Source organism: Pituophis catenifer, unplaced genomic scaffold, assembly GCF_029215685.1.
Source record: "Pituophis catenifer annectens isolate HBS135680 unplaced genomic scaffold, rPitCat1.0.hap2 SCAF_1, whole genome shotgun sequence".
Taxonomy (NCBI): domain Eukaryota; kingdom Metazoa; phylum Chordata; class Lepidosauria; order Squamata; family Colubridae; genus Pituophis; species Pituophis catenifer.
The window spans coordinates 22,891,977-22,912,411 of record NW_027256881.1 but is presented as its reverse complement, the minus strand read 5'-3'; the positions used below and the strand labels follow the sequence as shown (position 1 = coordinate 22,912,411).

Here is a 20,435-nt window from a genome sequence, read left to right as displayed (position 1 = left end):
GATGAAGCAACAGAAATGAAAGTAAAGGTCTATTCAAAGTCTTGATAGAAGGCAGCTATCCAGTACTCACTGGAGAAGAGCCTAATGCTGGGAAAGATTGAGGGCAAAAGAAGGGGACAACAGAGGTGGCTGGATGGAGTCACTGAAGCAGTAGCTTAAATGAGCTACTTAAATGAGCTTAAATGGACTCCAGAGGATGATGGAGGACAGGAAGGCCTGGGGGAATGTTGTCCACGGGGTCGCGATGGGTCGGACATGACTTTACACCTAACAACAACAACAAAAATCCAGTGTTTGCTGGAAGAGATACTAGCATTTTAAAAGTTGCTACCACTTAGTATGAAGACTATCTGTGGAAGTACTAGAAATAGAAAAAAATTGTGCTCAGAGCCAGGTGTGAAATCTCCAAGTAGGTATTACAAGTGTGGAGATATCAAAAGGTTTAACGTATGTTTCCTTGGCCATTGTGTTTAGAGACAATCTTAACAAAATCTTCAATCTTGTTTTCCCTGTTATCCATACCCCTTGCATCCATTATTATCACCCTTTCCAAGTTTCGCTCAATCCTTTCCCTTCTAAGAAGCTGTTGCACACCTTGTTCTCATTACATGCTTTGCAATGGCTGGTATAGCTACCCATCACTCTTAACACCAGCTGACAGAGCAAATTGAGGGGAATTTTGGATTTATCACTGATAAAAGTGGAGAAAGCTAACCAGCCTCTTGACCCACTGTACATAACAGAAGATCAGGAGCAGAACAAACATATTTGCTCCAGTCTTTCCATTTACACTGGAAAATCACCTTAGATTTGTATCTAAAAGCTAGGAGAATTTTTCAATTAACTCTCCCAAGTTCCCACAACACAAGAGATCAAAGTTAAGATATTTTATTTTAGTTACCAATTGTCCTTAAGATGCTATGTCTTTACCACATTTAGACTCAAACTCTGGGAAGAGCAAATTATTTTCATGCTTTTGCCAAGAAAACTTCATGTACATATTCAGTTAACTATCTCAAGTCAAATGTGACTCAGTGAAGTCTTTCTGACATGAGTATACAAAAGGAGACCCAGACTTTGTATTTTTAGCAATGAAATTTAAAACAAACCCTTTTCCGACATTGCATAGGTTTTTCCCCTAGTACTTTAGCCCCTCTAGCAAGAAAAAGGCACACCCAGCAATGGCTTTATTTTGTCTACTATTATATAAATGATGGGACTTAAGAAAATAAAAACCAAATCACATTTTCAATATGAACAGAAATAGACCAGCTAGAAATATTTCAGTTTATTTAACTTGTTAAGTAGAGTATGATTTTTCATCTAGTAGTACCAGAGAGTGGACTGTTTTGATTAACTACCTGGTGCTTAATGAACACAGCTTTTACAAAGGTTCTTAAAGAGACTCGTACAGGAGGGCCAAGCCCAAGGAAGCAAATAAAAAGCACACATTTTAAACAAAGATTATACAAAAAAATTATGCACACTCTATATTCCCTTTTTGATAATGTTAGAAAGTGCAGATCTGAAAAAGGTAACAATTTCTATTTACAACACTAATCAATACATCAGTATGTGAGGAACAGAACTGCATTGATTTGTCCCCTCAAGTCCCTGGTTTCTGCCTTTAACTTTAACAGCCACTCACCTGGAATTGATTAACAAACAGGATAGGAATCAATTCCTAAGCATAAGGGAGACAGGAAAATTATTAGGAAACCAGATCAAGGCTAGAGTTCCAAACACTTTCATTTTATTAAAATTAGTCAGCCTCATCAGCCGATTTAATTAGTAGAGGAAATTTTCTAAAAACAAGTGCAAAAAGGTTGTCTCAAGCTTGTCTCTGAGACTACATGGGGGGGGGGGAGGAAGAGGAGTTTGCCAGGAAATCCTTTTACAGACAGGCCAAGTGGTGAAAAGAATGACTCAGCAAGGCACCCAAATTTAACATGAGCCTCAAAAGATACAAGCCGTTGATCCTTGTTCCCAGTATTTTCAAAATTGAACACCACCTCTCTGTTGTTTAAATATAGGTGTCTAAATGACATTTCTAGCAGATCTAGAATGAGAGGCAAATCAGGAAACCAGAAAAGCAAGGCCCATTCCCGTGGGACCCCCAAAAGCAGAGCATACTTGCTTCCTTAAGTAGAAAATTTAAAGTGGTATTTATGCTTAATATTATTCAGTATTAGTTGAAAGAAGTTACAGTTGCCCAGGGTTGTAAACAAGGGATTTTTTATTGTGAAGAACTTAACACAGAAGGAAAACATTCTAGGGGTGTGATCATTCAAACTTACTTGCCCTCTTTCTCTCCCCCCACCCCACCCACATTTTAAATATTGACTAGGCTACTGAGTCACCTGCCTGGAGCAGCAAAGAAAACCAAATTCTTTATGAATGGCTGTAGATTTGGGAACCACATGGTATAGTCATACACGAAGATTGAAGACAGCCACATCATCCTCCATAGAAAACTAGTGCATGCAATTAACTCTTCCATATCATAAACCCCAACAACTATGCAGGAAGGAAGGGAGAAATAGTAATTGGTCTGACAGCTGCTAGACAAAGGTTAGTAGATACTTCACGTTTTACCTCAGAAAGCTAGATTTGTGATCTGTACTTCGAATTAAATTTGGCAATCATACTGTATTGCCATCTCTTAACACTTCACGCTATATATAAAAAAAAATAAAACTGGCATGCAGGCAAAAAAAAGGGGGGGGAGGGGGACTGCTAAAGAGAAAAAAAAATGGCAGCAGGAACTGGTCAGAATTTAAACCAACAGGAAAAGAGACATCAAGCAGGTTGGAATAGCTTGCTCTAACCCCTTTGTCCTCAATCCTCTACATCAATCATAGTAAAGTCACCACAGTAGAATTTGATCTTCTGTCTTGCTTCCACCAGAACAGAAAAAAAGTGGGGAGGGGAAGAACTAAAGTTCCTTTCCACATAAGGCACAGGACAAAATAAACCCCATTTACATACTCAAGGCGAATGAGTTTTTTGCTGATGCAAATATGGTGACTTAAGCACAGTGTTCATAATAAAACCCCACTGTTGTACAAAATAAACTGTTAATGCTAGGTTTTATTCTTGTACAGTTTGCAGACTGGAGCTGAAATGGTCGCTCTACATTTTAATGTTAAGACTGGGCTATAATACAACCAGAGTGTGGCATTGAGTTCAGCTGGTACATTAAAAATAACGTCAGACATGATTTTAATACAGTTTGTTTCAAGAAAATTATAGTCAGTGAGCTCTCCCTAACAGAAGAACAAAGGAAAGGTGGAGCCATGTTAAGATGAGGAGAAAAATATTTAAGGTTAAAAATGGGCAAAGTGGTTTATTCCACAGCAAGAAGAGGAGGGGTGATGGGTGGTGCTTGGTGAGAGGAACACATTCAGCAGCACTTGGTCTTCCAGCCTGTCACACCACCTCCACTGCTGATATCTACATTTTCACTGTTGGGCTCTTTTACAGGGGTCTGCAATAAAGAAGCAATGTAAGAGTTAAGCCAAATTTCACAATCGTCGGAGCCATATTCACTGTTCAGCAGAGCAACATAGTTGAATCCACAAGTAGTGCAGGTAGTCCTCGACTTACAACAGTTCATTTAGTGACCACTCAAAGTTACAATGGCACTGAAAAAAGTGACTTGTGACCATTCTTCGTAGTTATAATCTTTGTAGCATCCCCATGATCAAGAAGTTAAAATTCAGATGCTTTGCAACTGGTTCATACTTATGACCATTGCTGTGTCCCAAGGTCATGTGATCACCTTTTGATAAGCAAAGTCAATGGGGAAACCAGATTGACTTAACTGGGTTACTAATTTATCAACTGCAGTGATTCACTTAACAACTGTGGCAAGACAGGCCGTAAAATGGGGCAAAACTCACTTAACAACAGAAAATTTGGGCTCAATTGTGGTCATAAGTGGAGGACTACCTGTAGTAGTCAAGCAAAAAAAAAAAAATTAACAGCAATTCAACTTTTTAGGTACATAAAACCAGACAAAGATACTGATAATTCAGTAATTACTGAAATAATTACTTTTCAGCTACACTCTAATTTTATGGGACTTAGGAAAATGCTTTATATTACTTTGTATTGGTGTGTATCACCCCAATTTTGAAGTTAGTCTATATTGGTGAAATGGTGTCTCCCATTTATTTATGTAAATTATACCAGGTTATTTGAGGAATTGTCTCTTCCCAATTACATGTACGTATTTCAACAGGGTATGCTATGGGTGCTGTCTATTAGAGCTCCACCAGACATGTGACTTTTATGCTGTCGCTCCTGCCCTCTAGAACATTATTCCCCCTGTTGGCCTTCTGGAAAGCCCTTAAACTTGATTCTTTCATCAATCTTGGAAGGGCAACCCATGGTGAGCCTACAAAGTGGCTGAACAGTCCTGCAATGTTAGGCTTTGTTTTTTAATGTACATCTGACTGTTTTAGTTTTTTGTCATTATGTGTATACTGTCCAGAGTCACCATTCATGAGATGGGGAGTTATATACATTTATTAAATAACATAAAATACATTTTAAACTTTAATATGGCTACCCTTGTGTATTATAACCCTGGTTGCTTACAAACAACAACAAAACAGAAAGGATAAAAGCAACACAGAAATTCCTGGTGCCCCCTAAAGACAACTTCATATCCAACAGACAAGTTTCTTGAGTCCATTATCCCAAAGTTTTTATGAAAAACCATGTCTGCACCTGTGGGGATAATCAGATCATGTTTTAAGTCATATTTGTGCAGAAACATTGAGAATTGCAAAGGGTTCACAAACTTTTTTGTAGATGGCAAACCTCATAGCCCCAACGACTTGGTCATTTCTTTTAGAGCAGTCCATTATTAACGTGGGACCCACACCCCACAGGGATGCAATTTGATTTTTAATGGGGGCAATTGGAACCTTGTTTAAATCAAATTAATGGTCTTTTAGGCTTCCTCTGCATGAGTAGGAGTTCACTTTTTGAATAGTAAGAATTATATGTCACGGGGGGGGGGGGGTGTCAGGATTTTAGAGATGCTTAGGTGGGGCATGGCCAAAAAAAGGTTGGGAACCACTGTTTTAGAGTAATGGGCTCAAACTCTTCCCAGATTGCAGACATGGTTGCCCTTGCTCTTCATGTTTTACCAATGACATTCTAGTGTGCATGGTAGCTATAGGCAAGACTGATAGTACTATTAAGTCAGGATCTCAAATCATATTCAGTATTTTAATGTTCCTGCCACCCCATTTTCTGCTAAAGATTGCAGTTACCTTTCGAAGAATGTCTTCTGCTAACGTGAGGAATGCCTTCTCAATGTTTATATTTGCTTTTGCACTAGTTTCGAAAAACCTAATACCATGCTCCCTTGCAATCTAGGCCAAAAGGGGGAAAAAAACTGTTAGGCTTGTTACAAATGCTTTTGGAAATGATACACATCAGCAAGTTCTCAGATATACTGTCAAAAACATACTTTAAAAAAAATCCTAATCCAAACACATTAAAAGATGATTTGCAAATTAGCAGTTGTTCTGCTAATTTGCAAAATTAGCAGAACAACTTCTAAGTCTGTCCCAAAGTATATATAACAAAATAACACATTTTAAAAACATTTTAGCAAAGCATAATTCATATATGTATAATTTAAAATGCTAGTTAAATAATAGATTATGTTCTCATAGGAATATAAAGAACTCACAGACTCTGAGAAAATAGACTTTTACTCAGTCAATTGTAAAATTTTATATAGAAGAACACCATATCTCAGAACTTTAAAAAATAAAAATCAAACCAACATTCCAAATTGGGGAAAACCCTCCACCAATAAATGCAGAAGTATTCCACATTTTTATCAATTAGAAGTTTTAAAACATTCAGACCACTGATTGCTAAAAATTATAGCAGTTTCTTATAAAGCAAGAAATACATAAAATGGTAATGTTAACTTTATGATAAACACATTACAATTAACCCTATTCCCAGTCCTATCGAAACATATAATATGATCACATTAATCTAGCAGGATTCAGCCTCACTAAACACACCAATATCTTTTAGCCACCAAAAGAATGCTGACCATTGGCCTAAAGGAAACTTAAGACTTACTTTCCTCTATTATCTGCACTACCAATGCAGAAAATTGCTGAAGTAGTACTTACCTGTTCACCTTTTGCTTTAGGTACCACTCTTTTGTCATCCATATCACATTTGTTTCCTAAAAGCATTCTCTCCACATCTTCATTAGCATGCTAGGATGCAATCAGAGAATGATATTTTATATTTCTGTACAGCATTCTATTAACCACCCTATGAAAGTTAAGCTCAAATTTTCATGAGTGAAATTTACAACCCCTTCCCTTTCATTTTTGGGGCTTGGGTGGTTGTTATTTAAGTAAAATAGGTAATTAAATCTACTAAAGATCAAAATCAGAAAATAATGGTACTCAATTATAAAGGATATAATAATATACACTAAAGTTATATAGACACTTTGCCAAAATGGATATGCTTCAGATTATATTCTTTTAATGGGACAATTTTACAGTGATCCTGTATGGTCCAAAACAAGTCTAGAATTGGTGAAATCTATGATATAATAAATTAATACGAACTGGGAAACAGCATGACTTGGAGGTGATTGGATAGGATATTGTATCTTAACTGCATCTGCATCAGGCTAAAAGATGTACTATATTTTGGCTGGATAGTTTATTTTATTATAAATATAGTTTATCCTGCCAAAACACAGTTCTAAAAGATAGTCCTATCAGCCACCTTCTTAATAGTTACTATTAATTGTGATTACTAAGTCTTAGCCCAGAAAATCATTCCCCATATATCCCTCATTGCTTTGAGACAGTAATTGCTCAAGTCTTGGCCATTGTTTTTGATTTACGATGTAAAATCTCTGAAAGTCCAAGCTGCAAATTTAAATATGAAGATTATTAGTATATGTAATATGTAATACTAGCTATGAGGAAAATGGTTGAGTTATTTACTCCAAAAAGCAAGATTGCCTCAAAGGATACTATTATGCCTAATATCTTTTAAGAAGCAAGATTGGCCTGTGATAGATTGTAAAAGATTACTTTCTTTACCCTTCCATACCTGACTCTGTGACAACATCCTCTTATTCCCATTTCCTCTTAATTTTACTGTTTTAGTATCTTAAAATTATCTTGAGAAACAAAACGACATATAAATGCATTAAGTACTGTACATGATATAATTAATTCTTACGTATCTAAAGTCTGTAAAAAGCAACAACAAAAGAATGCTGACACATTCTGTATAAATGCTCAAATTATAGGCAGATGGCATTTAAATCCCCTGGGATCATGTATAGTGTCAAATTCTTTCAAATTCTTCTGTAATAAGCAGGCATCCCATCTGAACATATCAGGAGCACATTTTTTTTCCCTCAAAAAATGAAAAGTCAGGAATGAAAAGGTATTTAGTTAATCTCTTAGCAAGCACTAGTTTTCCACCAACCCGCGCTAAACTGCTTACCTCATCTATGTTTCTAAGCCATTTGCTGATGTTTTCAAAGCTTTTGGCATTGGTGATATCATACACTAGCATGATTCCCATGGCACCTCTATAGTAGGAGGTGGTGATGGTATGGAATCGCTCTTGTCCTGCTGTGTCCCTGTAAAGAAAAGCAATGAAACATTGAAAAGTCTAACAAAATGGGTGAAAAATATGGGTGGGGAGAAAATGGGAAAATCTGTCATAACACCTAGATAATTTTCAGTTTTGACACTCTTCTGTAGAAATATCTCGTACAACGTATTTATTTATTTATCCAACTTTTATGGCTGCTCATGTTGCAAAAAGCAACTCTGGGAGGCATACAACAATCAAGTAAAGCAACAAATATATATAAAAATAATTATAAAAATAAAAACAATTAATTATTAAAATTTTAAATTCTATGAACTACAAAGTGAATCCCCCTGCAGCTCAAATCCCCCTGCAACTCAGACTAACCTGAGCACCACCAAGCCCCCACCCAAACAGAACACACCCCCATCCAATCAGAGCACAGCCAAGCCCCCAACCAATCAGAACACACCTCCACCCAATCAGAACACAGCCAAGCTCCCACCCAATCAGTTCACACCCCCACTGGCAGTTAAAAGGAAGAAACAGCTGCGATCACACATTGCTCCTAGAAGCACGAAGCCGAAAACACCAGCCTGAAGATGACGAATGAGACTTCGTCGAAACGTCGCCAAGACACTTCCAATTTTATGCGGGAGAAAACCCGAATAACCAAAGACCTACATACAAAATGAATGTATCAACCACAGTGGAGCCATCTAAAAAATGTCTCTGGTTCCCTGGGACCTCCAGGCCTGGTGACGTAACTACTGGTAGGTCTTAAGGGACTTCTGGAACATTAACAGGGATGGAACTATCTGATTTCAGGGGTAGGTGAAGGTGGGGAGAATGTTCTGTAAAGCCTTCATCAGTTTTTGAGTTCTCAGACAATTACAGGTAGTCCTTGACTTGCAAACATTCGTTTAGTGATCATTCAAAATTACAATGGCCCTGAAAAAAGTGAGTTATGACCATTTTTCACATTTATGACATCCCCATGGTTCAGATGCTTGACAACTGGCATGTATTTATGACAATCGCAATGTCCAGGGGTCATGTGATACATTATGAGACCTTTTGAGAAGCAAAGTTAATGAGGAAGCCAAATTCACCTAACTCTCCACAGCAATCAAATCAAATTGAATCAAATTAAATCAATCAATCACAAACATTTTACTAACTTTACAATAATAGAGATTCGGTTAACAACTGTGCAAGAAAGACCACAAAATGGGGCAAAGCCCACTTAACAATTCTATTGCTTAGCAATGGAAATTTTGAGCTCAATTGTGTTACTTGAACTTTGTACAACTGATGCAGTAACTGCATCAGTTACTGCATCAGTTGTAATAACAACTGCTGCAATAACAATTTTTTCCCACTTACCATAATATATTCCAATCTCCTAATTTAATTTTTTAAAAAAATAGTTTACAATTTGGGAAGGTGCTTTATGAGCTATACCTCCTCATACAAATACAGATTTTTACTAGTCTATTCCTTAATGCAATTTGTAGAATTCCTTGATTTCTAATCTAGTTTATATGATTTGTAAAACTGCAGAATATCCTGGGCTCCTAGACAGGAGGGATTATTTTTTTCAACTTTGTTTCAGTTGGAATTCAGATGGATTTGATTTTGCCTTTCTTGCTATAATGTGGTTCACAATTCATTTTGTTCAGGTCTAAGAGAGATCTAGATTTCAATTAAAAAAGTACAATAATATAAAGCAATTACTTTGTCAAATTTTACAATACATTTCATGATTCATTATGAAAACAAGAGAAAGTTGGAAGAAATGCATGTCTTCACAAGTATTTAAAAATAAATGTCAGTGCTCTGTTAACATTTTATTCCATATATCAAATCTGATGTTTCGTTTATAAGTATTGGCCCGAGGTGAGATGGGCAGATAGATAGATAGATAGATAGATAGATAGATAGATAGATAGATAGATAGATAGATAGATAAAACAGGTAAGTAAGTACAATTCATTGGAATTACAATTAGTGTACTCAGCAGAACCAATGAAGTACCATGGAAACTCACCCAATTAGTTTGGGCTAGTCTCAGCTCAATCATTTTTCAGAAATAGATTGCTGTGGGAGGAAAATTAGGAAGAAAACTTGGAGGATGAAGTAGGTTATAGACTGCCTTAAGGAGAAGGATGGAATACAGGTTTAACAAAAACTAATCTAAATGCCAGTCCCAATTACTGTTATTAAGCAAGGAACTACCTGTAAATTTAACTAACAGACCTTTATGCAAATAATGTATATTTTCCTAAAAACAACTTTTGTCAAGCATTCCTCCTGTCACATACCTTCTTACTTTGTATCTTAAAAATTTAAAGAGAAATAAAATACAATTAAATTTAAAGAAAAGTCCTTGAATAAGTAACATCAGCTGGAATAAGCATGTAGTGGGAGCTTTTCTCTTTTGCACATATGTCTCTAAAGTTAAAGAAAGAGTTCATTCTAAGCAATTAACCATTGTTTAATGGCTCATTAGCTGAATTCATGCAACACTCTAAGCCATTAAATACTAGCATTTACAACTACTACAATGAAAATATGTTAAACTGACACCACCAACCACACTATGGTTCATTGCAGAGTATGAATATGTTCACCCATTTCTTGGAACTTTCCATCTAGAGAATGGAGCTTTCCATCCACAGAGATACTGAGATAAAGCCATCCTCAAGACTAAAAGGAGAAACATATTACATTTGCACTCCATATCTGCTTTGGTCCTAAAATTGTTGCCTCTAGACAAGATGGGCAGCACACAAATCTAATAAATAAATAAAAATTTATCATATCATCCCCCAAAGCTAATTGTAGTTGTTTAAATGCTGATGAGCTGTACCCTCTCTTAAGCCTCCAACATCAACTATGGCATTAATATTTTCATATTCATTTTCTCTATTGAAGGATTTGACTTTCATTTTTATCATATACCGTGTTTCCCCCAAAATAAGACCCTTTCTTATATTTTTTTGAACCCTGAAATAAGCGCTAGGCCTTATTGCCATGCACTCAAAAGCCCGATTGGGCTTATTATCAGGGGATGTCTTATTTTGGGGGAAACAGGGTAGTAATACATAAGAACAAGACTTAAGAAACACCAGGTATACAATTATAGGAATTCCCTTCTACTTAATACTACACGATTTGCAATTTTAAAGGCAAAACTGCAACTATTGTATTCTATGGCGGTCTTACAAATTTAGATATTCAAACGTAACTTTTTACAATATTCCCCATATAAGATGTCTGTCTGTCTGTCTGTCTGTCTGTCTGTCTGTCTGTCTATCTATCTATCTAAAATAGACATCTTCCATCTTATATCCAAGTAACTCTGGGTGGTTTATAGACGCAAACAATCAAATATACAAGAGGGAGGAGCGGACCTGGCGGGTATTACGGAGACCTGGTTGGGCCCGGAGGGTGGCGTCCCTCTGGTTGAAATGTGCCCACCAGGCTTCAGAGCATTCCATCAGCCGAGGGCCCAGGGGAGGGGCGGGGGGGTGGCGGTTATTATTAACGAGGATCTGGATCCGAGGGAGACCACTGTGCCTCAGATAGCCGGATGTGAGTCCCTCCTTGTGAGGTGGGGCCGTGGGGTTCAGATGGGCTTGTTGCTTACGTACCTGGCTCCCTGCCGCGTGGCAACAGCCCTTCCTGAGCTACTCGACGTGATAGCCACGGTGGCAGTAGATACACCCAGGCTTTTAGTCATGGGTGATTTCAACTTGCCATCTGTCGGTGAAACGTCTGAGGTGGCTCGGGAGTTCATGGCTTCCATGACGGCCATGGACCTGACCCAGTTAGTTCATGGCCCTACTCACAGGGGAGGTCACACTCTGGATCTGATTTTTGTCTCTGGCCAGTGGTTGAGTGGTCTTGTTATAGGGGATATAGACATGGAAACCTTGTCATGGACTGACCACTCACTCCTTCGCCTAGATCTTCGAACCGCGACCCCTCGCCGCAGGGAGGCGGACCCAATTAGATGGATCCGCCCCAGGCGCCTGATGGATCCTGATAGGTTCCAGACGGAGCTTGGGCCATTTCCTGAGGATCTAGCACATGACTCGGCCGAGGACCTGGTAGCCGCCTGGGATCGGGCGGCTGGTGGGGCCTTGGACCGAGTTGTGCCTTTGCGGCCTCTGACCCGATGCCGATCCCGGGTGGCTCCTTGGTTTACTGAGGAGCTGAGGGAAATGAAGCGCCGGAAAAGACGCCTGGAGAGCGGTTGGAGGGCCAGTCTCGCTGAATCTGATCGAACACTGGTAAGGTCGCATATTAAGGCCTACCTAGTGGCGATAAAGACGGCAAAGTCTAACTACTTTTCCGCCTCTATTGCGTCATCAGGGAATCGTCCGGCCGCCCTGTTTAGGGTGACCCGCGCCCTGCTCCATCTGGGAGTGCGGGAGGATCCCTTAGAAGGCAGGGCGGAGGATTTCGGACAATACCTGTATGACAAAATCGCTCAGATCCGGGGGGATTTGGACTCTGACTGGGTAGATCAGGGCAGGGTGACGAGGAACAGTCTTGAGAATGTTATCTGGGAGGAGTTTGATGCTGTGACTCCCGATGATGTGGACAGGATTTTGGGGAGACTTAGTGCGGCCACATGTTTACTGGACCCGTGTCCCTCCTGGTTGGTACTGGCTTCCCGGGAGGTTACACGAGGCTGGCTCCAGGGCGTTATTAATGCTTCCTTGAGTGAGGGTCACTTCCCCGCTGCCCTGAAAGAGGCGGTGGTGAGGCCTCTCCTCAAGAAGCCGTCCCTGGATCCAGCAATATTGGCTAACTATCGTCCTGTCTCCAACCTTCGCTTCATTGCGAAGGTTGTTGAGAGTGTGGTCGCGCAACAGTTTCCACAATTCCTGGAGGAAACATCCTATCTGGATCCGTTCCAGTCAGGTTTCAGGTCTGGGCACAGCACGGAAACGGCATTGGTCGCGTTGGTCGATGATCTCTGGAGGGCTCGGGACAGGGGTTATTCCTCTGTTCTGGTCCTATTAGATCTCTCAGCGGCTTTTGATACCATCGACCATGGTATCATGCTGCACCGGCTGGAAGAGTTGGGGGTGGGAGGCACCGTGTTACGGTGGTTCTCCTCCTTTCTCTCCGACCGGTCGCAGTTTGTGTTGGCAGGGGGGCAGAGGTCGACCTCGAGGCCTCTCATTTGTGGAGTGCCGCAGGGATCGGTCCTCTCGCCCCTTCTGTTCAACATTTATGTGAAGCCACTGGGCGAGATCATCCGTGGCTTTGGGGTGAGATACCACCAGTACGCTGATGACACCCAGCTGTACATCTCCACCCCAGGCCACCCCAACGATGCCCTTGAAGTGATGTCCCAGTGCCTGGAGGCTGTGCGGATCTGGATGGGGAGGAACAGGCTCAGGCTCAACCCTTCCAAGACTGAGTGGCTGTGGCTCCCGGCATCCCGATATAGTCAGTTGACTCCATCACTGACTATTGGGGGCGAGTCTTTGGCCCCCACTGAAAGGGCTCGCAATCTGGGAGTCCTCCTGGATAGGCAGCTGTCTTTGGAGGAACATCTGACGGCTGTTACCAGGGGGACCTTTTATCAGGTTCGCCTGATTCGCCAGTTGCGGCCCTTTCTTGATCGGGATTCCCTGTGCACAGTCACTCACGCCCTCGTCACCTCTCGCCTTGACTACTGTAACGCTCTCTACATGGGGCTCCCCTTGAAGAGCACCCGGAGGCTCCAGCTGGTCCAGAATGCAGCAGCGCGGGTAGTGATGGGAGCAACATGGCGCTCCCATGTAACACCACTCCTGCGCGAGCTGCACTGGCTCCCGGTGGTCTTCCGGGTGCGCTTCAAGGTGTTGGTTATCACCTTTAAAGCGCTCCATGGCATAGGGCCTAGCTATCTCCGAGACCGCCTGCTGCTACCGATGACCTCCCATCGACCCGTGCGCTCCCACAGAGAGGGCCTCCTCAGGGTGCCATCAGCCAAACAATGTAGGCTGGTGGCCCCCAGGGGGAGGGCTTTCTCTGTGGGGGCTCCCACCCTCTGGAATCAGTTGCCCACGGAGATAAGAAGAATCCAGGACCTCAATGCCTTCCGTCGTTCCCTGAAAACCTATCTTTTTCAGCAAGCCGGGTTGGCTTAAGAAGAAATTTTTAAAATTTTTAAATCCTTTTAATTAGTCTGCGATTTTAATTTTTTGGGCCAAATTTTATATATATTTTTAAATGTTTTAATATTTGTATTCTATGTTTTTTATCTTGGCTGTACACCGCCCTGAGTCCTCAGGGAGAAGGGCGGTATATAAATTCGAAATTAAATTAAATTAAATTAAATTAAACCATATAAAAGAATATAATTAAAACCAGAGAATAAAAAGCAAAGAATAAAATAAGAACAAAGTTAAAAGACAGAGTGAGAGTCTGATGGCGGATCAAGTACTGTATAGTACTTGACATATATTTTCTGTGTTATTCCTTAAAAAGTATATTCTCATGAATTATAAATTGTTTAATTTACAGGATGAAAATGGAGTAATGAAAATGGAAATATCAGTGGTCGGAAAGAGGTTTTTGATAACCACTGGGACTATTTAAATGGAACTGATTGTTTACTTAGGGGATATAAAGAACTGGGATTAGTGCATTCCTTGAAGGGCAATTTAAGGACTGAATAAATAGTTCCTGAACTGGACAAAAGTTGAACTTTTGAGTGCTCATATGTTAATGAAATCTTGGGTCTGGAATCTTCGTCACACCTATATCAGCAAAGTCCTAGATTATTACGTAAACTTGTACCGAAACACCTGTTACATTGTATCTGGTACAATTCTGCTTGTGATTCAGAGGGTTTACCACTGTGAACATTTATATTGCATTTCCTCACTACTGTATGTTAGATTCCTAAAAACTGGAAATCTATGGTTTCAGTCTGATCCATATCAGGGATTTTTTAATTTTGGCTGTTCACCGCCCCGAGTCCTTCGGGAGAGGGGGCGGTATAAAAATCTAATAAATAAAGAAATAAAGAAATAAAGAAATAAAGAAATAAAGAAATAAATACATACATACATACATACATACATACATACATACATACATACATAAATAAATAAATAAATAAATAAATAAATGCTCCCGGTTTGGACCTGCCCCTCTTCCCCATGCCCAGCTGAGCCGCACGATCATCAGAGGCTTTTTTTAAAATTTTAAAAAGCAGTTTTAACAACCTCATCAGCCACGCCCACAGAACCGATAGTAACAAATTTTACATTTCATCACTGATCCATATATAGTAGAATCTCAACCCTCACTTTTTTCAAGAGTTTGAAACAGATTTATCACAAAGGTCTTCAGCTAATTTAGAACCCTGAGCGAGTGCTGACATTTCCTATTTTGTTTCCCCAAATTTGTTTCTGCCCAAATCAAAAAGGAGTCCCAAATATTCTGGAATAAGTTTGGGTGATAGATAGAACATGGAAGGAGCATTATTATTCTCATAGGAGATGTGGAGGTGGTCCTTAACAACCACTTGTTCAACAATCTTTTGAACTTGTGACGGCACTGAATTAGCAGTTATGACTGGAGCGTGTATTTCAATGTGCAATTATGACCTTCCCTGCCAGCTTCCCTTATAGTCAATAGGGAAGCTGCAAGAAATCAGAAGCTCCGATCATGTGAAGTACTTTTTTTTTTTTTTTAATTTGATTTATATGCCGCCCTTCTCCGGAGACTCAGGGCGGCTTACAATGCGTTAAGCAATAGCCTTCATTCTTTTGTATATTTTATACAAAGTCAGCTTATTGCCCCCACAAACTGGGTCCTCATTTCACCTACCTTAGAAAGGATGGAAGGCTGAGTCAACCTTGAGCCTTGGAGAGATTCGAACCAGCAGTAAATTGCAGGCAGCTGTGTTAATAACAGGGTGCTTAGACCACTGTACCAGCAAGACTCTTGTTTAAAGACCTGCATGGCCCTCATTTAACAATGTCGACTGAACTGCCATTGCTAAATGATGCAGTCACAAGGTTTTTCAATTTATGATTGCATCACTTAACAGAATTTTCAGTCCCAATTAATCCCAAAGGCACTAGTTGAAGAGGCAATTGAACTTTCTGGTTTTTCTTTGAAGAAGTTTCACTTCTCATCCAAGAAGCTTCTTCAGCTCTGAGAGCTGAGAGCTGAAGAAGATTTTGGATGAGAAACGAAACGTTTTCAGAGAAAAACCAGAAAGTCTAGTTGCCTCTTCAAAAAGCACGTTTGGGACAACCATGACCCAGATGACTGAGAGTCTCCATAGACATTCAGTCCCAATAAGAGTAACTGTAATCCACTGAAAGAATAGCATTTGTAACTATAATGCTATTTGTTATTAAATCTAATTAAATTATAATTAACATTCAATTTGCAAAATATATAGGTTGTAGCATTGCTTATGTTCCTTTTATATATATTTGTGGGAGAAGAGGACTTTTGAGACTATTCAGTTTTTCTTGATCTCTATAGTTGCCATCATTTTTTATATTAGGTTATATTATAATTACTAAACCAATTCTTTTCTTTTTTAAAAGATTAGAGGATCTTAAATCAGGGATTTTAAATTTATTTCTTCATATTTATGTAGCTACCCATCTCACAAAATGTAACTCTGGATGGTGTACAAAAAAAAAAAAAAAAAAAACCCAGACCATAAAATAAACAATGTTAAAAACTTTCCAAAATTAAAAAAGCCATCAATGTTATTATTAAAAGACTAGGAGAGAGGATTCAGTGTTATAGAAATGTAGTCACTTCATTAGCACATATGATATAGGTAGTCCTCAAATTACGACCAAAATTGAGCCTCGAATTACAGTCAAAGTCATGTTGGTTGTTGTCAGCATGTGACTGATCTGATTTTATGACCCTTTTTTGTGGTAATCATTAAGCGAATCATCATGGTTAAATAATGATGTATCTTGATTAGGTAGATAATAACCGAACAAGTCAAATGTAGCTAATAAAAATCACAAAGTATTTTGAATGTCAAAAAGTTTGATTAGTCACTTACCATATCTGTAGCTTTATCTTCTTTCCTTGCAATTCAACTGTTTTGATCTTGAAATCTATCCCTACAAAGTAAAGTAAAACAAGTAAATCAACAAAGCAGCATGAAAACATCCACAAAAAGAATGCACACAAATAAAGTATATCTGAGAAGTATAAATATAAATATCCCATCAAATAACCTTATAGAAAAGATTTTGATTTTTTTCCCTGCCACAGGAAGACTGTATTTGGGCTGCTCCTTTATGCATTTCATTATAGTTACTTTTTTGTTATTCATGTTTTTAATCCCAAGAGTGCACTCAGATTTATAAGCTTCTGACAGTCAATTGTAATTAGGACATTATGTAAGCTAGGAAAATAAAATAAAAATTAAAAAGCATCTGATTATATTTATACCTATATACCTATATACTTTAGGTACCAAGACATTCCAGCTTCAACTTTGTAAGAAATTACATGTAATACTTGTTCTATAGAGTCCCCACCCCCATAAAAGAAAAAAATATTTCCGAAAGCTAGTTTAAGGTTTTCGGGACAATACATGTATGTGGAATATATTTTGTGATTTTTTCCAGTTCTTTTTCTTCAACCCTGGCATCTCCTGGTACGACGATATCAATAAATTGTACGCTTCAGTTTTTGACAACTGTGATATCTGGCATGCTGTGTTCCAAATATTCGAAAGTCCCACAAGATCTTCACCTTCTCATTTTTGACAACTTTTTCCACTTACATTCCCATGACTTTTCAGATACAGGTAAATTGTATTTTTATATAATAACCAGTGAGTTAATTCAGCAATTTGGTCATGTCTAGCTTTGTAATCTGTTTGTGCAATTATATTATTATTATTATAAACTTTTATTCATTAAACATGAAACTCAAGTCAACTGAACATTTAAAAATGTATCACAAATATTATTGACTGGCGCTGATGGTTGATACGGGTTGCTGCCAGCATCCTAGGTATTGACCAAGTACTTTCTTAAGATGTATGATGTTCGGAGTAGCACAGTTTTTTGCAGTTCTGCTGATGTTATTGCAGGAAGCTGCAATTTATTGATATATTTGGTAAAATTCTTGGACATGGTACCAAGTACCCCGATGACAATGGGTATCACTGTTACACGTTTCATCCATAAGTATCTGGCATGTTGTGTTCCAAATGACAATCCGTCTGTATTCGAAAGTCCCACAAGATCTTCACCTTCTCATGACTTTTTGGATACAGGTAAGTCATATTTTTTTACATAATGACCAGTGGATTAATTTAGCAACTCAGTCATGTCTAGCTTTGTAATCAGTTTGTGTGATTTTGCTGCATCCACGTATTAAATGTGAAATAGTTTCAACTTTGTCATTGCAAAGTCAGCAGTTTGGATTGTCAGTGGATTTTTGTATCTTCGCTTTCATGGCATTAGTTTGTAGTGCTTGTTCTTGAGCAGCAAGTATTAAACCATCCTTTTCTTTCTTGATGTTCCCATCTTAAGCCATGCCCATGTCAAGTTGTTATCACATTTTCCTTCAATGTTTTTCAAGTGCTGTCCATGTAAAGCTTTGGTTTTCCATCCATTTAATCTGACATCCAGCTGTTTTTCCTTATATTCTGCCTTTGTTTCTGTTGTTTTTATAATGTTCTCTGTTTTCACAGCCTGTAGCAATTTTTCTGTACTTTGATTCACATAGTCATTCAAACTTCCCCTTTCTTCTTCTACAGTTTGGTGGATTTGCAATAGCCCTCTGTTCCCTGTTCTTCTCAGCAGGTACAACCTGTCGATGTCATTTTGTGGATGTAAAGCGTGGTACATATTCAAAAGTTTGCGCGTTTTCCGGTCCAGGTTTTCCAGTTCAGCCAAAATCCAGTTGATGATTCCAGCTGAGTAGCATATCACTGGAACTTCCCATGTATTAATGGCTTTAATTATGTTTCTAGCATTCAGCCTTGATTTTAATATTTTGCAGACACTCCTGATGTATTCCTTTTGCATTGACTCTTCGACTTTTCCATTTAAGATGTTATCTGCTTCCAATATGCCTAGGTATTTGTAACCGTCATCCTTTGCTAATGCTTTCACTATACTTCCATTTCCCAGTTCTATTCCTTCTATTTTTCCCACTTTTCCTCACTGCATGGAAAATATAGCACATTTTTCAAGTCCAAAGTTCATTTTGATGTCGCTGCTGAACAGTTGAACTGTATTTAGTATTGATTTAAGCTCAATAGGGCTTTTCGCATACATTTTTAAGTCATCCATGTATGGTAGATGATTTATCTTGCCATATTTGCTTGACATTTAGTATCCCAGTTTTGTGTTTCATAAGATTATTGTCAGTGGAATTAATGCAATGTTGAACAGTAGTGGTGAAAGTGAGTCCCCCTGAAAGACTCCTCGTCTGATGTTGACTTCACCAATGTTCTCCCCATTTTTGTTGTTAGAACTGTTTTCCATTTTTGTATATTTGCTTTAAAAAATGTACAACTATTTTTGCTGATTCCAAAGTTTTCCAGACAGGCATTAATCCAGCTGTGGGGTAGTGAGTCTATTATTATTATTATTATTTACTTTATTCATTAAACATGAAACTCAATCAACTGAACATTCAAAAATGCATCACAAATACCATTGACTGGTGCTAATGGTTGATACGGGTTGCTGCCAGCATCCTAGGTATCAACCAAGTATCTTCTTAAGATGTACGATGTTCCAAGTAGCGCAGTTTTTTGCAGTTCCGCTGGTGTTATTGCAGGAAGCTGCAATTGGTTTTTTTATCATTATATTTTTATAATATAATCAGCCAGATGTTCAGAGTGGGTTTAGCATTTTTGTGTACCTATCAAGTTCTTATCAAGGACCTGGGATAGGCAGATTTGAATGTTTGATGGTGTTACAGATACCATCGCAAGATGGAAGCTGTTCCAAGTAAAGCTGCCTTCTGCAACTGACTGATGGCAAATTTGTCGATGCCAATGGTTTGTAAGCGGTGCTCCACTTGTTTTGGAATTGCACCCAAGGCGCCTATTACTAGTGGTACTACCTTTGCTTGCCTTTGCCACAGTCGTTCTATTTCTATTTGTAGGTCTTTGTATTTTGTTATCTTCTCCAATTCTTTCTCTTCTATTCTGCTGTCTCCAGGCACTGCCACATCCACTATCCAGACTCTTTTTTCTTTCTCATTGACAATTGTTAAGTCTGGGGAGTTATGTGGCAGATGCCTGTTTGTTTGAATTCTAAAGTCCCAGAGCAATTTAACTTCATTTTCTATGACTTTCTCTATTTTACTACTACTAGTGTTTCCCTGAAAATAAGACAGGATCTTATTTTCTTTTGAACCCCGAAATAAGGGCTTGGCCTTATTATCGGGGTGTGTGTGGTTTCTTATTATTTTGGGGGTGGAGGAGGCAGCAAGCATGGGACTGGATGTCCTGCCGCCGCCTCCCCTCCCTGTTCTTTGTGCTGGACTCTGCAAGGCTTGTTGTGCCATTGCACACACCAACTACAACACCGTCGCGAGCCTCATCATACTGGCACAGCTGGCATCCTTCCACTCGTGGCTGCGCCGGTATGTCGAACCTCGCGGCTGTGCTGCCATTCGTGTGTGCAACGGCACAAGCCTTGCAAAGTCCTGTTTCACGAGGTGGCACTGGCAGTGCGATGAGTTTCACAAAGACTCATTTTTGACAGGTGGGGCAGGGGAGAAGCGAGATGTGTGGAGCGAGATGTGGTTTCCCTTGCCATCTCTTCTCCCCCCCTCATCAAGGCATG

At 39.2% G+C, this 20,435-nt stretch overlaps 1 protein-coding gene across 1 annotated transcript in view; it reads right to left on the bottom strand.

Moving 5' to 3' along the window:
* Positions 1 to 1,273: 1,273 nt before the first annotated feature.
* RAB10 (RAB10, member RAS oncogene family) overlaps positions 1,274 to 20,435 on the bottom strand; it is a 34,308-nt gene continuing 15,146 nt past the window's right edge. The window contains exons 2-6 of the mRNA XM_070932176.1: positions 16,673 to 16,733; positions 7,522 to 7,660; positions 6,171 to 6,260; positions 5,286 to 5,387; positions 1,274 to 3,487 (exon numbers count right to left, since the gene is read on the bottom strand). Coding sequence (XP_070788277.1) covers positions 3,404 to 3,487; positions 5,286 to 5,387; positions 6,171 to 6,260; positions 7,522 to 7,660; positions 16,673 to 16,733 — 476 coding nt within the window. The 3' untranslated portion in view covers positions 1,274 to 3,403. The remainder of the gene's footprint in view (positions 3,488 to 5,285; positions 5,388 to 6,170; positions 6,261 to 7,521; positions 7,661 to 16,672; positions 16,734 to 20,435) is intronic.